The sequence below is a fragment of the Lissotriton helveticus genome, chromosome 1_1, assembly GCF_964261635.1.
Source record: "Lissotriton helveticus chromosome 1_1, aLisHel1.1, whole genome shotgun sequence".
Taxonomy (NCBI): Eukaryota; Metazoa; Chordata; class Amphibia; order Caudata; family Salamandridae; genus Lissotriton; species Lissotriton helveticus.
Genome location: NC_136057.1, coordinates 1,257,076,385 through 1,257,096,946, shown reverse-complemented (window position 1 = coordinate 1,257,096,946; position 20,562 = coordinate 1,257,076,385). Strand labels below are relative to the sequence as shown.

The window sequence follows — 20,562 nt, the reverse complement described above, 5'->3', positions numbered from 1 at the left end:
CTGTCTAGTTACCTGATTCTTGACGTTTTTCTGCAAATGAAAGAAAAGAAAAGATTGTTGGGTGACACATTTATATTTGGGCAGATTCACCTTCTCTGTTATTCCCATGCTCAAACTATCATTGTTTTTTAAGAACTCTTTTACCCGACGTTTACCACAGTGCATGCAGGGTTAGTTCTACTAATGAATCTAGGGGCACTGAGGAAAACACTCCAGTTTTACCAACATCACATAAAGATAGCCAAAATGATTTGCAGAAAAGCATCAACATTAGTATAATTCATATTGAAACAAAAAGTACCAATAACAATGTCTGCTAACGTATCTAATTCCAAAAACATTGTTAAAATGAACCCTTCTGTTGTGGCCTGTTAATGAGGAGGGCTGTTTCTTAAAGGTGATGAAAGGGATAAAGTGTCTGCCTTTCAGCTGTTGTAGTACCAAGACCCCCACTGGATAGCCAGTATTGCACGTTGCTATTGCTTCTGTCAATGAGAAGTCATAAATCAATCCCACCAAAGCAATGAGAGCAAGATAACAGTGAATGAACAAAAAACGCCCCTTGTAATATCACAACCTCAACTGAAAACAGTAAGGGAAATATTGAATACCTGCAAAAGCACCTTCTAAGCTATAGTTGTGTTCTTACTTGTGTGGTCTATCGGCCACATGCATCATTGCACCCATTTGCGATTCCTAAATTGCGAAAATTAAGGAATCGCAATTTAGAAATCGTTAACTGCAATGCATGAACAATTTGCATTTATTTTTGCGATACAGTATTTTTCCTTAATTGCGATTCACAATTTGCGAATCGCAATAAAGGAAAACCCTTCCCATTGATTCCTATGGGCCAAAAGGCCCATATGAATGAATGGGAAGGCATTCACATTTTGCGAATTTCAAATTGCGATTCGCAAAATGTGAATGCAATTTCAAAGGTGCAGGGGGGTCCAAAGAACCCCTCCCTGCACCCCTGAAATGTAACTTGAAATGCAATTTACACACACACATGCCCCAAGGGCATGTGTGTGTGTGTGTAACTTAAAACTTTCAAAAATGCAATTTGTGCATATTTGAAAGTTTTCGGTAAATTAGCATGAAGTTCAACTTCATGCTAATTTACCACTTCCAAATTGCGAATTCGCAATTAAAAAATGATCATGCATTGCATTTAAGAAATCTGAAATTGCAATTTAAATGCAATCGCAATTTTAGAAATCGCAACATGGTTGCGATTCCTAAAATTGCGAAATGCATGATGCGTTCCAAATTAGTGAATTGCATTCGCAAACGGCCGAAAATTGCGATTCGCACCATTTGCGAATGCAATTGACTTTGATGCATGTGGGCATATATTCTTTGGCATCTTTTGTAGGTTTCACCTGCATAGCGCTTGCGCTGTGCTTTCTATATCTATTGTTTTTAATATTTCTTAAAAGGGACTTACATCCCATCTTCACTTCTTATTGATCCTTGTGCTTGCCAGTTTCCTTTACTCCATTTGCATTGGTCGTGGCCTGTTCTCTCTTCTGTGTTTCTCTTATCAGCTTCCCATGGCCTAACTACTCATTCCCATTTGCTTCGGTTGTTGGAGCTTTTTTTTATTTTGGTTAACGCAGCATACCGAAAACTATTGACATTTTCTTATCTTTCCCTGGCTGCATTAATGTGCTAGGGACATAGCTCGAACTCCAAAGAAGGTATAAGAGCACTTCACAGGCATGGAGAGATTATGCAATTTGCACTGAAACCCTGCATGTGTACTCTGGGCACATAACGTCCACAGATCATTACCTTCATGTTTCTGAGCCTGCTCTGTGTGCAGGTGTCCATGCTCCAAGCATGCGTCTGAATCTCATATTGGACTACTCATATTGAAAAGAGATATTTTCACCTTCACATTTCTGAGCATGCCGTAGTAGTGTTGTCTGTGCTCTGAGCATGCACAGTAGTAACAGTGTCTCTGAGCCTGTCCAGCTGTCACATGTCTGTGCTCTGAACATGCAGCTGCCTGTGCCCCATGCACTCGCTCAATGGCGGTGCCTTGAGCATTATCAGAGTCCGAAAATGCTGTGATGCGCAGTGGCACTCCCCAGTTTTTCAAAGCTCAGATGCCCCATCTTCTGAGTAACAGCGCAGGATGGCACTCAGGGGATTTTCTGCACAACATACTACCACCAGCGGCGCATTACGCAAGGAACGAATACAGTACTCTCCATTATAATCACACCATTCCCGGCATGAGTTTCTTATCACTGCGCCGGCTCACCTAACCTCAAGTGGACACACGAGTCTAACAGCTACATCTGGGCAGCCCCACTTGCGCCCGCAAACATCTCCTCCGGCTACTTAGATCGGACCGACTGGCAACCTGATAAGTGATAATCCTTCAGTCAAGCCGTCCTGCCCCCGCCCTTGGGCAATTGAGTCTTTTTAGTATTAGGCCTCATATATATGTCCTGATGATGATCCGCAAATTATAAGTCAGATCGAAACGCCATCGACAATTGAAACGCCTTATACAATTCAACCTTGAGTGCACTAAATTGTAAAGGTGTCTAACGCGTTTTGTTGCAATTGATATTGTTCACTCGCCAAGCACGACAAACCATGAAGTTTTGCCTAAAACCCTTTGTATGACACTTTTTTGTTTGTAATTGTTTTTCATGTGTTTAGTAGGTCACAGGCTTGTGTCCCACTTCTTGTATTGTTAAAAATTGTTTTCTACTACCAAAAGTAAAAATCAGACCTCTGTCCGGCTGGACTTGTCACTCTAATATAGTTACAACTGAGTCTATATTTTTGTCCCTTACGCCCTTTTCCCGGGACCACTGTTGCTTATAAAGAAGTATTTCCCAAGGTCCCTGGTTGATCCTTTTGGGTTCCGTTGTTGCTTTAAAATATATATGTCTTTTCCTTGCAGGCATAATTCATATGGGCTGTTAGCTTGAGAAAAGATACAACACCGGTGGTGTAATGAAACGTAAAAAAAGGGGCACCCCTGCAAAGTACAAGGAGTGGCGCCCTCCAGACTCACTCAGCAGCTCTCAGGCCAGGGTACTATGCTGAGCGGGACCCCTTGAGCTTATTACCCCCCGCACAGTGGGGGCCTTTGGTACGCCATTGTAGAACACTGTACTGGTGACAGAGAGAGAGCCTACAAAGAAGACCTTGACTAGAAACATGGAGAGCCAGATTTTGTGTGTAATATTTAGTTGTGTTTGTATTAAAATAGATTTGCTGTTCATTGTGGGACATTTTGTAAATGTTGCAGCTTACAACATGAAAATGGAAAAGGACAATGGAACCCCTGATGATGCAAACAGAGGGGTGTTGCTCAGGAAATCTTTGTGTTAAAAATCTAGTGTTCACTCTGTCCGAGTTCAGAACCCTTTGGGAACTCCTGCCTTTGCACTTGAGAGGTTTAGATCTCTATGCTTCCCCTTTGATTCTTTCCTGATTGTGGCTTAGCCTAACTCTAAATTTCCTCGACCCAAGAAGACTCTTGACTGACCTTTTGAGATGCTGACACCTTTCTATACTTCCTGCACTTTCCTGCATTTTTCTACATTTCTGCATTTCCCTAAAATTTGAGATCTTTTGAGACTATTGAACCATTGTCTTAGTTTGGACTTTAACTTAGGCGATGTTACTCATGTATAGAAGAGAGAACCAGAAACTCTTCTCTGAGCACCAACTCTTGTTATTGATCTTTTGCATTGCTGTGACTGAACTACTTGTTTGTCTCATACTGGTACGCCTGAACATCTTTATGAGGTTGGGTTTCCCGGCAGTTATTCTGTACCTTTACAGCATTGTGCTAAGATTTGTGTACCTTAATCTGACTGTTAATGTGTGCAATAAACCTTCTTAACCAATATCACCGATTATGGGTCCTTATTCTGTAGACAAATGGGTTACACTGTTTATTGAAATTGATACATTTTATGTTAACTCCCATCACCTCTCCAGCGGCACAAAAGATTAATCGGGGGACAAAAGGTAGAGTTTTTGAGCCGTTTGCGGAGTTCAGTTTAGCACTGCTACGCGAACTCCCCTCAGGGTTATTATTTAAGAGAAAAACGGGTTTCCCTGGTTTTCTTTTGACGAAAAAAAACCCATAAGAGATTTTCAGTGAATCAATGTTAAATTAATATCATTACACTAAGATTCTAGACCTCTAAGAGTCTGAGGCAGTTCATTGCGAGAATTGTCAAAAACCATAGTATCATCTGCCTACTTAAGCACTAGTATGACCATGACTCCTATTTGTGATGGGCATGCTTTTAGGTTAGCAAACTTTTTAGTAATATCGGACATATAGTGGTTGAATAAAATTGGGGCTAGACACATCTCTGTTTAAGGCCTACATTGGTGAAGATTTTATTTGAGAAGGAGGTGTTAATGTCATGTTTTACCTGGATTCAGGTATCAATGTAGTTATTGTATGACTTTTAGCAAAATGGTCAATGGCTCAGCAATACTGATTATACCAGAGCTTGTTTCAATCAATACTTTCAAAAGCAGTTCTGAAATTGATAAAACAGGAAAAGAGATGCGATGTAAAAAGAATCCATGAATGTATTTAATAATATTTAAGGTGTCATTATGTTGTCAATGGTGTCAGAGTTGACCCTTAAGGGTGATTGATATAAATGAATAAGGTCGTTTTCTTCTGCCCAGTTTATAGGTAATTTACGAGAAATATGGCATACAGTTTTGTCTTTATATCAAGAATGCGATCATTTCTTAACTGGAAGGATTGACGATAGGCCTTTTTTATGTAAACAAAATGTATGTCCTTCAGCGCCATCGGACCTGGCTTTCTGCATGCACAACACTACTGATTTCATTGTGCACCATTGTGCAGATGTTTCATTATTTGTGCTCGGAGTGCTTGTTTCCTTTAATGTGATTGAGCTTTTATTTCCAATTTGGCATTATAGCGACAAAATGTAACTTTCTAACAAAATAGCTGTGTGGTATTGCTTCCTGCAGTTTTAAGGACTGGGTTCTAGGAATAATTTCTATACGCCCAACATTTCCCTGAATAATTAGTTTTGCATATAAACAATACAGCAACCCACTCCTGCTGCTTATGAATGAAGTTCCATCGGTTTCCTGCTTCCCTATCAGAGTTGTGATCAATTAAAGAGGCTATGACCATAGACCACACTCTGACATTGTTATTATTAATTGCAGAGAATCTTGACCTGTATGTCTTTTGCTCTTTTGCCCTAAGTGGGACCCGAATGCCCAGATGTGGGTCCTGGGCTCACTGTGTCACTGGATTCAAGCTACCCTGGCTGATGAGGGCTGATGCCCCAAAACTGGTCCCAAGATGCTTGTTTCCGGTTCAGGGAAGACCTGGGTTGGCAATTCAGGCTGGACTGTTCCCATGAGGCACAGGATCAAGACTGATTTGCATATGGCTGGGTCCAAACTAAGGTGGCATAGTGGGCAAAAGAACGATGGATTTAACCCAGATCTTTTGACTGGGGGAGAATGGTTGCAGTCAGCATTCCATCCATCATTTGTTTGCTGTAACACTCTTCGCCCTAAGTGTGCCGGGTATGCCCAGATGTGGGTCCCGGGCTAACATTGTCACTGGATTCAAGCTAGCCTGGCTGATGAGGGGAGATGCCCCAAAACTGGTCCCAGGATGTTTGTGTCCGGTCCAGGAAAGAACTGGCTTGGCAGTTCAGGCTGGATGGTTCCCATGAGGAATAGGGTCAAGGCTGATTTGCTAATGGGTGGGAACAAAATAAGGTGGTATGGTGAGCAAAAGAACTATGGATTTAACCCAGATCTCTTGACTGGGGGTGAATGTTTGATTTGCTCTGCATTCCGTCCATCCCCTGTGTGTCTAGTGATGCTCCAAAAGGCAGAAAGAATGCAGCATTTCTTTCCACAGTCAGATCCCTTTTTTTTTTTAGAGAAACACAAATAACTCAGAATAGGGCCAACAAAAACTTGGTGCCCGATTACCAAATGTCACTGTCCTCAATACTTCCACCATAGTGGTGGAAGCAATTTAGGCAATGAGAACTCTACTTGACTGGTATGGGGAGGCCATGGTTTCTACTGATCTAGTGGAATGGTGGGTCAGCCCCGAGGTCCTAATGACCTCCTTACACAGTTGTGTTTTTATTGTCATCTGGCTAGAGGCCATAAATAAAATTCACTGTTAGGAGCAACAGGAAGATGCACAATCCAGTCCCCTAGGGTAAGGGCCTCTCATATTTCTGGGGGCAAATATGACCAAAACATCAATGTTTGTTTTTGTAGGTATTTGATGGCATAGCTTTTTCTTGCTATCATGTCAACAAATCCAACTCTACCAATATTAAGTAAGGGTATCAATATGGCACTTCACCGTCTGTGTTTGAGGCTGCTATGGAAATCAAAAGTCCTGATGGTCCAGATCAGTGACTTTTTTTTTTAACTGAACAAGAAGGGTAAGCACATCTCTCTATTTATGAGGGTGTTCAAAATGTATGTTCCATCATGTTACATGACTATGATGCAGTGGGAGATAAGTGGCACTCCTCTGGTGCCCTCACTGAATTTTATAACATTTCCAGGTTCTGAGCCTCTGCCTGGGATGGTAGGGGGATAATGACATTTTGTACAGATTCACTTCCATCAGGAACACATTCTGGCACTGGCAGTGGTGGCATGTAGTTTTGGGAAGTACTTTGCACAATATCATAACTAACATCCACTAGAATGACTAATTGGCCATGTTCACTTAAAGTATAAGCAAACATGTTTTGGGCCAATAATTTCAAAAATTCTTAATTCCTGACAACCCACAGCACTGGGATAGACTGTTTCTCCACTGCATTTCAGTCGTGCACGATATAATTTTGGTTACATTTCCAATTACATCAACCTTTCTGAGCTCCAGCCGGTGCCTTTTTCCCCTCTTGTCTCCATTACTATCATGGTGGGGTCCGGGGTCTTTGCCGGCTATAGAGGTCTATGGCAAAGGTAAAAGACACCAATGCCTGAGGTGTATGAGGACTTTTTTTTAACAAAAAAAATTAAAAAAATTAAAAATACCTCTCCGAGCTCCACAATTATAATATAATTCTATATTCCTCTTAATCTCGCTTTAGGATTTCCCATTAACTCTTACTGCATGACAGTGAAGCAGTTTATTTTGGAAACATGCTCCTAGAATGCAATGGACAATCGCGTGCCATGAGATGTTCCCTTTATAAAGCTGACTGTGTGGAAGGTCTATCTTTGTCTACAGCAGACCAGTTTCACTCCAGTGACCACCAGCAGGGATTATAAGCAGTGCCAGTGCTGGTGACAGTGCTGCTCCAGAAGGCAGGAAGAATGCAGTGTTTCTTTCCTCAGTAAGGATGAAGCTCAGTAGCTAGATGTTCCTGCCTCGCTGCTAAAGCGAACACCAGTGATGTCATGGAACAGTAGTTAGCATAAAAAATAAAGTAAAGCAGTTTACATACCCGATCCACTAGGGCTTCCAAGTGCAGCTGAAAGGAGAATGAAGCACATGACTGTAGTGGATGTATGCAATTTGAATATTAAGCAGTTATGATGATGCAGTTATTTTAAAAGAAAGCTAATTGAGAGCATAGCCCCATATTGGTTCATAGAGAGCAGACATAGTTAAGACAATGGGATCACAATAATGTATATATTGCCTAAACAGCAAGCTGTAAAATATAGCCTTGTTAACTCTAATGAGATTAGAAACTACATGTAGAAAGTCTCCCATCATGGTATCACATTTTTAGGTGGATCACTTTTTTTAATTTTTACCATGGTCAGGATATTGTCTGACATCATTATTGTGGCATAAATATCGTTTACAGGTGTATTGAGCAATAATAGAATGTCTAAAGTCAATGGGATGATATTTTTGCAAACATTATTTAGAACACACATTTATGTCAGACCATATTTCTACATATGATATTCAGACAAACAAACGTTTTTGCCAGACATTTTTCATTGTTTGGCAGATCTCCATCAACATTCCTAGGAATGCATAGCTTTTTTTTGCTATTGTGCAAGAAACTGGTCAAATGTATCAGTCTTTGACCTCGCCATCTGCATTTGCTTCAACTGTTGAAACCTGAAACCCTTTAAATGAAGATGAGTGAAAAAGGTGGGTCAGACAGACATCTGTTTTCTACGTGTTCTTAATTCAAGTCTGAATCATACCATATCATCATGATTCCCTGGGAGATAAGTGGCACTGTGTCTACGTTTAATATTTCCAGAGTCTTAGTTTTTGCCTTGAACTCTTACATGATCAAGAATTTTCAGTGATGTGTACTGGTGGTTTCTGGCATGACAATGCTTGTTGGTGCCCCCCAATGACCTCCTTCTCCACGGATTCCTTCACCACCACCCTTTAACAGTGCCCCTCGAATCTCTATAACAACGTCATCTCACATGCATTTCTGCATGCAGCTCTTTGATGACAGGTAATAGCTATGTTCTGTTACAGGATTGTAACTTATAAACTGCAAGCACCAAAAGCATCTCTCTGATAAAAACAGAAACCCACTGAACTAGCTATGTTATATGGATGTTGTAATTTGAATGGTGCACGTGCTTGCAGAATAAACCCTCTCTGCTAGTGCTACCTTATGATGAGCAAAAACTCCATCTTTGTCTAGCAGCTCCATTAGTCACCAGAGATATCTTGACATTTGTATTGTTGCCGGAAAATTGCTGCAGGTAAGGAACGCTGCAGCAGGTGTGTTTAATTCTATAATATGTTTGAGAAAATAGACCTTCATTCCCTGAAGTCTGCGCCCAGTGCTGTGGCACCAGTCGCACCACCCTATAGACGGCCCTGTGTGAATTTAGTAACTACAAATTATGGCACTGGTAGGACATTTTAAATGTCGTTGTGATTAAAAACTAAAGTCCACGTGCTAGAATGACCACCTGAGCCTCGTTTACCCAAAGAAAAATTTGGCAAACCTTTTTAGAACCAATGCTTTACAATTTTGTTCTTTGCTGGCAATTCAAAGCATTTTAAAAGACATCAATTTAAAATGTTCCCTCACTGTATTTCAGTCACATCCAAAATGATTACGGTTCACTTTCCAATGACATCAGTCTCTGTTGGCTATTACCTACTATGACATGCTGTATCAAAAGTAAGCAGAGAAATTGTTGACGGAAGAGAGTTTATTTGTATTGTCCACACGTGGTGTCCGTGATAGATTTGAATTCAGGGTAATATCTAAGGTATAGAATTTTTGGTAATCAGATGAATGACGGTTCAGGAAGAGTGGTCAGTCAAATAGAAATTATTCCTGTTCTGATGCATCCACTTAGCAATCCATGCCTTGCAGCTAATATGCAGATTTACTAGGTACTCGAATCCGAATCTTGGAATTATCTGCATACATATGGTAGACCTTCTTAAGACTTTCAAAGACATTTGCCAGTGGTGCACTTTTTGCATTAAATAGAGTAGAATTCAAGGCCAACCTCTCTAAGGGCCATATGTATCAAGGAACCATTTTGCGATTCTGTAATAGCGATTTTTAAGAAATCGCTATTTCGGAATCGCAAAATGGTATGTATCAAGAAAAACACAATTTTTTAGCATTTTCTTGATATTCTTTAATTGCGAATTTGCAAATTGCGAATTTGCAATTAAGGAATATTTTCCCATTCATTTCTATGGGCCAGGAATGGGAATTTTCTCTCAATTTGCGATTTGCAATTTACTGATCGCAAATTGAGAATAATTTCAAGGGTGCAGGGGTGTCCAAAGGACACCCTGTTGCACCCCTGAAATAAGCATAGGTGCACATGTGGTGCACATACATGCCCTAAGGGCTTGTATGTGCGTCACATGGCACTTGGAAAAATGCAAAAATGTGCATTTTTCAAGGAATTCGCAACTTACCACAAACTAGAAGTTGGTGGTAATTTGCGATTCCTTAAGGCCATTTAGCACATTTCTTTGCCTTCTTACATTGCATTTAAGGAATCGCAAAATGTGCGATTCCTTAAATGCAATTGCAAAATAAGGAATCGCAAATTTTGCGATTCTTTATTTTGCATCGGGATTTCCTTCATACATATCATTTTGAGAATTCGCATTCGCAAAGGCCGAAATTCTGCGAATCTCGGCCTTTGCGAATGCGAATTTCAATGATACATATGGTCCTAAGTCCCCAAATGTGATGTTGGTCCAGGCGAGTAAATTGACGGGCAGCTTTTGCCTGGTGATTTGGGTCATGCATGTAAGAAGTGAATCAACGAAGGACTATTGCTCCAACTCTGCAAGTTATTAATCATTATTGTATAAGTATTTTGTGACTGACAGAGGTGAGCACCACTGACAGATCAGGGCGTATAGATGCACATTGAGGGGAATGAGTCTTCTTGAGTGCACTTCAGAGAAGGCAGAATCAGTTTGAAAGTTGATGAAGAGGTACTTATATTCCTTGTAGACAGAGAGTGTTGAATATCTTGTACAGATAACTGTCAGCTTGATATTTTGTTTGTTTAAACATCACATTCAATCTAGTCTACTCAAAGAAGCTTCTTCCATAAGTTCACGTGTACCTAGCATGTGAAGATATATATATATTTTTTTTTTAAAGCAGCGTGAGACTGTGGTCCTTCCGGGCATTTGTGACAGCTACAAGGCACTGTACCTTTGTATCCTGCATGGTATGGAGTTTAATAGTGCATTTTCCATCTTGAGTGTAGCTCAATAACTTTCCATTAAATGCTGTCACCAGACCAGCTCTGCTGAGGGTTTGTTCTGAGTCAAACTCAAACGACAGTCTTTCCTTTTTAGCCCAAAAGGTATTTTGGGCTGGAAAGGTGCTCGTTATCACTGCTGGCGTATCTGTGCGCATTATAAACTTCAGTAACATAACATAACAATAGTGGTTGATTTGGTGTAATTTAGGTTGATCAGTGCAAGTGCCCATAGTTGCTGAGGCACAGCCGGATCTACTAAGATAGGCTGAGTTTTGCATCAAAAATAACATCTACTTGAAGCAGGCACTAACAAGAAGAAATGTTTTTATTTCTCCGAACATTTCACACATTGCATGTGTCCTGCCCTGGACTGTAGGATAATCCAAAATGATTATTGTTCATTTTCAGGTAAGACCCAAAAGTCGAATGATTTTCTCTTATTTCTCTTTACAATTCGGTTGTGATGTGGTGTTTTCTCTCTTTTGAAAATGACCACTAAAATAAAGTTTGTGTCAAAGTACTTGGGTGCATGTGCATATTTACCAGGTAACGCCATTTTAATAATCCACTGCCTATCCGATGTAATATTGTAACAGTATTTTTCAATTTTTATTTGTTGTTTTAGAGGCTGTACCTAGTTTAAATGCACTTTTGGGTATTGGAAAATTAACAGTGCATCTCAGTTATATATTGCAATGTTAATGGCTTCCTTGAGCTACAACTCTGGTGTGGTTCATAGCTGTTCTTGATTAATTCAAATGTCCTAACTTGTTATTTAAGAATGTGTCATGACAAAGAGCTTCTGTGGGCTATCAACCTTAGGTTTCTGTGGCTAACCAGAGAGGAGGTACATGGTACTGCTCTGATTGATATTTTTACAACCTGCTACAGATGTACTGTTTATTATCAAACTGCAAACAAAGAAGGTTAGCGATATCTGTTATGACTACAGTGAGCAGAAGAAACTATTGTTGAATTAAAATATGATGAGGACTGCGACTAACTTTAGATTTCTATGTTAAATGTTTGCCATCAGAAAATTATAATTTTAAATTGCATGTCCAAAACAGTTTTATTTATTTGATCTATATAAACCCTAAATATGAAAACAACACATTGTCTCCTATTTAAAATTGTATTATTGCTTCCACTTTATACTACAAACCCCAATCACTAAAACTAAGCTCTTGAAAGGAGCCCCTTGGTCACTGAATATTTACCTCCACTTGCTCACTGCTGTTTGGCAAGTCTGATGTTCCCTCAAGACAACAGATCCACTACCTATTAGGTGTTTATATAAACCATCATCCTCCATTCGATTTATCTTGCCTGTATCAAACCCACCCAAAAAGGGTGGCTAGCAGATCTGTTTTTCAATGCATATGGCAATATGTTGTAACATGTCCTCCCTTTGCACTCAGACTTGATCCTTCATTGGTGTAGGTCTCATCATGTTTCAGAATATGCCTTTTGATAAACTTTTTACCATGATGTCTACCTAGTCTGTTGTTATGCATAATACCCCACAGCTCTTCAGGTTTCAGTTTATGTTTTATAAACACCACATTTAATTAACAGCAATGCTTTAAAAATGTTTTTAATGTTTTCAATCCTTCTATTGGCCCTCTATGCCACATCATCTACCATATTGTCTCTACATCAAATACTCAAAATATGACCCAAATATCAGCCATTTATCATCCATTATTGAAAAAGTAACCTGGGATACTATATAAAAGCAATGATTTTCAATACAGTAAAAAATATGCAACATTTAAAAAAAACTTTACAATATTGTATATATTTATGTCTGTTTTTTATGTGGTAGTTCTATTCTGGAAACCTAGACGAAAGGCCACGCATGGTCAAAAGCAACCTTAAAGTTGGCGAGTAATAGGAGAGGAATCTGAATTGTGGGTGGTTAATGCATTGTATTGTTGTGTTCTTTAAAGAGGTGAGTGTTTAACACTTTGCTAAATTAGAGTAGGGTTGGGGTGGTCCCACTGGATACAAGGATATTGTCCCACACCCTGGGTGCATATATGGAAAAAAGCTGTTGTCTAGTTTTTTACACTACTTAGTCTGTAGTATGGTGATATCCTGGCTGCAGCTGTACTGGGTACTAGAGATGGTAAGTTTGTCTTCAAGATAAGTGGGGGTGATAGTCTTGATAGATTAGTAAAGGATGCAGCTAGCATTGATAATGGTGTGTGCTGGTAAGGGGGGGTGCAACGGAATTCCATTAGGGTGATGTGACATATTTCTTTACGCACTGGATGAGATTTGTTGTAGTGTGTAGAATGCCTGTAAAGGCTGCTAGTGTGGAGTTGGTGAAGCCTGAATGTAGGGCATTACCATCATTCAGACCTGACTGTATGTGGCCTTGAAAATCAGTTCTGAAGTCACTTTCTGGAAGAAACGGTTTCACTTTCCTCAGAAGGGAGAACTGTTACCAGGTCATCTTCATTTTTTGGCAATCTATTTCTTGAGGGCGAGGTTAGTGTACACAGCGATACCAAGTGATATGACATGTGGGGATTTTTGAGGTTCAAAATAATCAAGGTTCATGTCACTGAGTCAGGCTTGCACTGTATAGTTTCTGTTGTTCTTGCAAAGTGATGTGAGTTCTGCCTTGGTTGGGTTGAGTTTCAGGTAGGTGCTGGGCATCCAGGTTTGGATGATGTACAAGCACTGTGCGAGACATTTGATGTCTGTAGTCCACATTGGATCCTTCTGAACTAAAAAACGATCAGCTACAAGTACCTGCAAAGATCTTGGAGAAGCATCTAAATCTCCATCGTAGCTCCTATTTGGAGGAACATAGTCTGCTTGATGGTTCTCACAATGGTTTCTGAAGTGGTCATAGCCTGGAGACTGCTCTAACTTCTGCTATACATGATATACGTATTCAAGTTGATGCTGGGTACACCTCGCTTTTAATTCTCCTAGACTTAACCGCGCCTTTCTATACCATCTCACCTATGAGGCTGGTTGCCCATCTCAAAGGAATTGGGGTCACAGGCTCCGCTCTGATGTTTCTGTCCTAATTTCTTATAAATCGAGTACAAAAGTTAAAACTGGATCACTTCTACTCTGAAGCCACTCATACCTTTTGCGGAGTTCCACAGGGTTCATCATTAAACCCAACCTTGTTTAACATCTATGTCACTTCTTTGGCCAAGGTTAAAAGATCTTTTGGGCTGGAGGTATTGTCCTATGCGGATGACAAACAAACAATTGTGTCAATCACCAACAGCATTGAGGAGTCCGCTGCAAATTTTAAGAGCTGCATGCATGGTAGACAACCTGGATGGTAGACAACTACCTGCGACTCAATGGGGACGTTTTGATATTTAGCAACCAACAAACTATATGGTCCTACTTCTGTTGGCCAGAATACTCATCTCATGTCCCTGTACAGCCTCAGCAGCAAAGAATCTTGGTGTCATTGTTGGCAGCTCTCTTTCTTTTAACTCCCAGATCAACAGAACTGTCTCTACCTATTTTGGTCTCATTAGGAATCTGAGGAAGGTCTCTCCATTTCCTCCTGAAAGCAGACAGCGGTGCCACCGGTTCGGTCCAGATTGGATTATTGTAATGCGCCCTACCTGGACATCAATAAGGGTTCCATCCACAAGCTGCAGCTTGTACAGAAAGCAGCAGCCAGACTTGTAATGGATCTTCCCAAATTCTAACCCGTTTCGGCATCCAGTCGTAAGAGGCACTGGCTTCCCTAAGAACAAAGAATTCTGTTCAGGGCCTTCGCCTTGTCCATAAGGCCTTTTACGATACAGGCCCCAAAAGCATTAAACGGCTTTTCCTATGGTATGTCCCTACCAAACAACTCCGGTCTGCCAACAAAAACTGGTTGGTAGTTCTCAGGTTCAGGAGAGCAAGGTGGGGGGAAGAGCCTTTTTTGTTGCTGCCTCCAAACTCTGGAATTCTCTCCCCCTATCGATGTCTGTGCAAGACTCTCACCTTTCATTCTACAAGGCATTAAAAACATGGCTCTTCACTCTCAATTGCAAGGCCTTTTCTGCAATTCTTCTGACCTCCAGCTCTATCCATAGCGCCTTGATGCACTTGGGCAAAGTTTGCACTCTATAAGACTAATATTCATTCATTTAGCAGAGAAGACTTTCAAGTAGAGTTGTGTATCATCAGCATATTGGTGAATCTTGTTGCTGTCATCTGTCAATAGAGAACCTACTGACTCCATGTAAAAATTGAAGATGACAGGAGACAGAATACTGGGGCAGTCCACATGTGATAGGGATCTTTTGTGACCTGGAGGGGTCAATGTGAACAAACTGATTTCATTTGGAAGGTAGGAGGAGAACCAGTGATAGATATTGCCGGAGAATCCCATTCACAATTAAAGGGTGCGTATGAGGGTGGGACACATACTTGTTGAAGGCAGCTGAACATGCCACCACAATTAGTAGGTAGGGTAATCCTCATATGTGGTCAAGAGGGCATTGTCTATTATGTGAAAGGTGGCAATCTCGGACAGCAGCTTGATCTGAAGTCAGCCTGATAGTCATACAAGAGATGGTGAGCACCTTGGAGTTGAATATAAACTGCTTTTTTAATGATCATGTTGAAGAATGGTAGGCAAGTGATGGGCCAGTAGTTGGTGCGGTGATCACGGTCTATGCATGTTTCTTTAGGGGCTGGATGATCTAGCCAGTCTTGAGAGCTTCTGGCAAAAGGAGGCAATGAATATGCTTACGGTAATAAAGGATGTTGGTAAAACATCATTCAAATAAAAAGTGCGTTTGAGGGACTAGAGTATGTCAGACAGATATATCACAAAACATTTCAAACTCAGAAACCATCTGTGAGATATTGATATTGAATATACATATGGGGTAGACCACTAGCCCATTTGACACTTTATGCCTAACAATTGTCACTATTCAGAATTGTTATACTTTTTACCATGTACCATATTTCTTTTATGCACGAGGGGTTCTAACATCAAGGAGCTAAAGACTTTCAGTGACCCAGTGGAAAACCTGCTCAACTACTTTTGCACATGAAATTCCTTAGATGCCAATTACACTCTCAACCCAGACAAAATCAAGGGGTTTCAGTTAGCTAGCGAGCCGTAAACTATGTAAACAACTAGAAAGAAAATAATGACAGGGTTACTAGCTTTTACTTAAAAAGAAGTGAGTACATAGTTTTACCCAGATTTCCTAGCTCCTAATTTCTCTAAAGACGTGTGTCAGGTTATCAAAGAGCCAAAATCAACAATATCAAAGCTGGACTACTTATCACAGTCCAAGGGATTTTGCAAAACGCTATATATTTTTGTAGTTAAAATTGCAACGATAAGATGACATATTTTGCAACACTCTATATGTTGTCCCAAAACGTTACCAATAAATGACCAGAAACCCTCCTACAATGACAGTCTAATGCAGTTCAGAGAAAGCTCCACAAATGAAATATGGGAGGGCATGTATAATATGCACTCATCAGGCTCCTCTACAAATCTGTGGCCGGCCACAGTAATGAAATCACTTCATCCTGTAATAGCCAATCAATTTAGATCATTCATCAGCAGTTCTCTAAAGTAGGAAGAGGTACTTCTGTCTTGGAAATCAGTCATTGTTAAACCATTATTAAATACATATTCTCTGAACCAGAGCAGCTCCCACAACTTTCATTTTCACTTCAACTTTAACAGGAATGGTTTTTGAGAAACAGTTTTTTTCAACTACAAGTCTTCATCGTAAGCAATGGCACTTGATCCCTTAAAGGCAAACTTCTATCTGGAACAAAGCATCAAGCTGGTGGCTACTTGAGTCTTGTATAACCTACATGGATTGGTGGATGTAACCCAGAGCAGCCTGATCCTTGTTTTATTATTAGTTTCCGTGACCTTGGACACCTTTGGTAATCCAGGCAGAATTTTACTGAACCTTGGCATGAAACAAACTCCCTATTTTGCACACAAATTAGACAGCAAATGAGTAAGTGAAGAGGGAATGCACAGCAAGTAAATATTGTGTACTTGTTGAATGGATTTGTAGGTCCTCTTGGACATAATACAGTGGCTTGTGAAAAACCTAAAAACGTCACTTTGTTTTTGGTGTCTTGTTCGGGAACTGTAGCTATGTTCTATTGATACAAATCACATTTAATTTAGCGAGTTAAGATAAGGAGCTCAATCAAAATAGCAATTTTTCCACAGACACAAAAATAATTGGGTTCCATTTTCAATTAATTAGATAGTTTGTTCGACAAATGCAGCTGATGCATTCCCGTTTCTCCATCTCTCGCACACATGCTAGTGTGAGGGTTACTTTGGGTGATGCATGTAAGGGGAGGTTTAAAATTAACTCAATAAAAGTCGACATACCTGGAGCACCGCGTTCACCTGAAAGGAACAATTAAAAAAATTGATATTGAAGCAATAGTTTATTATTCTACATTACAGTCAACTTTTTAAAAATGTGTCCTCGCTAAATGTTTGTCACATATAAACAAATGAGCATGCTTCCCTTATCAGCATCTATATTTGTGCAAGTTTATTCCGTATTCAAAAAAGTAAGCTAAGCTACATACACAAATGAATAAAGGCGAATTTATCTCTCTGTCACTTTGAAGGGATAAATTCTGGGTTACACGAGCTTAGTAATAAAAAAAGCCCAACCAATAACATATGAAAATATAAAATGAGTTAATAACAACTATTTATTTTTCTCATTTCAATTGCTGCACAATTCATTTAAATGGCATTGCACTAAATACTAATTAGAATGTATCATTCTTTTCAGGTGCAATTGTTCCTTCCTCACAAACTTCTGCTCTCTCTACTCAGCAAAAATATCTTCTCTACTACTTTCTACCAACGAGCATTGGCATAGCCAATAGGTCTCGCCTTTGGGACCTTATAAGTGTTTAGCCATGCAACAGTTGATGTTGTTGAACAAAGGATATTGTGCTGCATAAATAAATACTTAGAAGGTCCCAAAAGCTAGACCTATTGACTATGCCAATGCTTGTTGTTGTTGTGGGTGAACACAGATCATGCGTGTCCACCCAGACATAGGCCTTTCTCACGGATTGCAGGCTTGTTGGACTGGGCAGGGCACCCAGAGTGCTACCCTCGTAGTGGTGGAAGGCCATTGCCGTAAGTTTATTTATTTATGGAGTTTTTATAGTGAAAACTCAGCCAAAAGAGCGCTTTACATAATTGGCAGAGAGATAGTTGCCCGGCATACATATTAGTAGATACACTTTCATGATGTAAAAGCAAATACAGTGTAACAATAAACACAGAATTGCACTATAAGCAATCTTAGTTGAGTGAGTTTCATATGGAGTAGACACAGTTACATGAAATAAACGCTGATATACGACAACAGTGTATATGATGTGTATATGTTCAGTGTATATATTATGTTCAGAGGTAGTTACAATAGTGTTGCTAGCAGTGTTGCTATAAGATGAGTGAGGGAGCATATAAGCAGAAGCAACATATAGGCATATAATAATGATGTAGGCCAGTGCATGAGCATAAGAACATATAGGCCTAAAATAACCTAATAACCTATCAGTGAAGACATGACGGCACAAGCTACACGTAAGATGGATGTATGGATACAGTGGCACGTTCTATATCAGGGGCTCTGGAGTGGGGGGGAGCTGCTTGATGCAGAACAGTGTGTTTCGCTGTACTTATATTCGATGCAGGCAAGTCATGATCATGTGCAGTAGTGCGACGGGTGCTACCCGCAAGGGAAAGGTCATCTGGCGATTTAGGTACTGTGTGTACCCATGCTTGAGGGGATTGGGAGTACAAGTGACACATCTCCAAGCATTATGTGGGAAGGTGTGTAAAATGCCCCCTCTTCATAAGAGTTGCGCACATGAGGGAAGTGAGCCCATCTGTCGACAGATCTAAGGGGTAGCAGTGTAGCACTCTGCAGACCTACAGCACTTGGGCCATGCCTGGGAGTGGTCGAGAGAGTCACTCCCAGAGCACAGGTAGTCCGAAGCATACAGTAGCACCTTGGTCAGGAAAACAGGAGACAGCATCGAGATCAACTCTTTGATTCTCCACCATTGCACTTCGTCATCGGGAGGTCCCCATGAGCTGTCTACTGCATCGAGGCTGGTGCAGCACCACAGACCGAGGTAGTCTGACTTCAGAGAGGGGCGGTACAGGTCTCTCCCCACACGCAGCAATATGGCCGCCTTTCTTTTTCCATTCCCTGCTCCAGTAAGACGTTGGCACCAAGAAGACTAGGGGAGGCTGCATCTGCGTGCCTCTCAACAAAAGAAAATCAGAGCTCTAGTCGGCGTTCCCACAAGAGAGAATTAGGATGCACTGGGGCCACAGGTTAGCTGTCTGCAGGCAACCAGCAAGCCTCGCGCAGCAGAAGGGGGAGGCGCGCGCACCTCAGCGCGGAAGCAGGGGGGAGGAGGGGGCACGCGATTCACTTGCGGGAGCGACAATTGCTACCATATGGCGGAATTCGCTCCCGCAAGTGAATCACCAGACGTGCACGCGTTGCCTTTGAAGGCAATGGAACGCGTGTAAGTGTTTGGCTGAAATGCAGAAGCAATAGCAGTATGTCTTTTTGCCTATGTAGCGCATGCGCACTGCGTAAGTGAGACCTAAAAAGGAATACAAATAAAACAGATATGCTCTCAAAAATGAATGTGTGCATTCCCACCAATTAATTTAGATAGATCTACATCGTTGCAGAGATAAAAGCAAAGCTGCTGTCTGCGCACTCTCTGCATTTTTACGAGCCGCGGTCCTTGCAGGTACCAGCGGTGGGATGCGTTGTGGGTGGGGGAGTATTTCGAAGGACGATGCCAAGTGAAAACTAAATATTTATTTGAATCACCCCCCACGCTGCCCCACCGCTGTTACCTGCACGGACCACAGCTGATGTTAACAACCCGTTCTGGAAAAGTTTGGGGTGGGGGCAGACTTCCGATTTGCTGTAATAAATGAATAGGTCACTATCAAATTAAAATAATTAAATATAAATAAATGAAATTATTAAATTAATGGATTTCCCTGACAGAGCACTTGGTTCTATACCTGCTCTTTTAGCCCGAACAGGCCCGTTTTTGGTTTTGGATCGTTCTGTGTCCAAATTTGCCAAATGCCAAAGAAGTTGAAAGCTCGATCTACAGACTCCAATAGTGTTCTAAATTTTGACTGAACCGGAACATGTGGAGTCAGCTGCCAACTTGAGTTGGCACCGTGGACCGAATGATGCTGTGCTAATATTTAATTTGTGCATAAACTTAGCAGTGCAATATAGCATACTATATTAATATAATATTGCCCTTCCTTGAGGTTACTAACTGGAAACCTTTGGTTGATCAAGAAACAGACTTCATTTCACTCTCTAACGTCTAAAGCAACACCTGTTTGATAAAAAAAACTTTTTATGCAGCTCTTCTCCTCTCCTACTCCATAACCCCCAGATACCACTCAAATGTTATCTCTGTTTTTCCTAATAACTAAACTAAATGATTCAGTAAAGTAAGGCATTGGATACGCCTGAAAGCTGAAGTTAGAAAGAACTAAGTTGTCGCCTTTTCCTATTATCAATCCTTTTGGGTGGTGTAACTTATACTTTTAGTTTCCCAGTGAGGAGAAATCGCCTGGTATATTTATATCTAGTTGGTACCACTAATAACCCGGCAGGAAAGGGGAAAATACATTTGGAATCTGATAGTGTGATTTCAGTAAATAGCCTAGAGACCTTCAGAGAGAAGTTCCCGGCTGTTTAATAGGAGTCTGAAGTGTCTTGAACCTGTCGGGGGGTTCTGGGACTCCCAAGAGACAGGGACTGTCAGGGA

General features: G+C 40.7%; 1 protein-coding gene across 1 annotated transcript in view; it reads right to left on the bottom strand.

Annotated features, from left to right (window-relative positions):
- Positions 1-20,562, bottom strand: part of MUC19 (mucin 19, oligomeric) — a 1,331,159-nt gene that overhangs the window by 1,275,385 nt on the left and 35,212 nt on the right. Inside the window, exons 12-14 of the mRNA XM_078649731.1 lie at positions 17,093-17,110; positions 7,482-7,508; positions 13-30 (exon numbers count right to left, since the gene is read on the bottom strand). Of these exons, the coding sequence (XP_078505857.1) occupies positions 13-30; positions 7,482-7,508; positions 17,093-17,110 (63 nt within the window). The remainder of the gene's footprint in view (positions 1-12; positions 31-7,481; positions 7,509-17,092; positions 17,111-20,562) is intronic.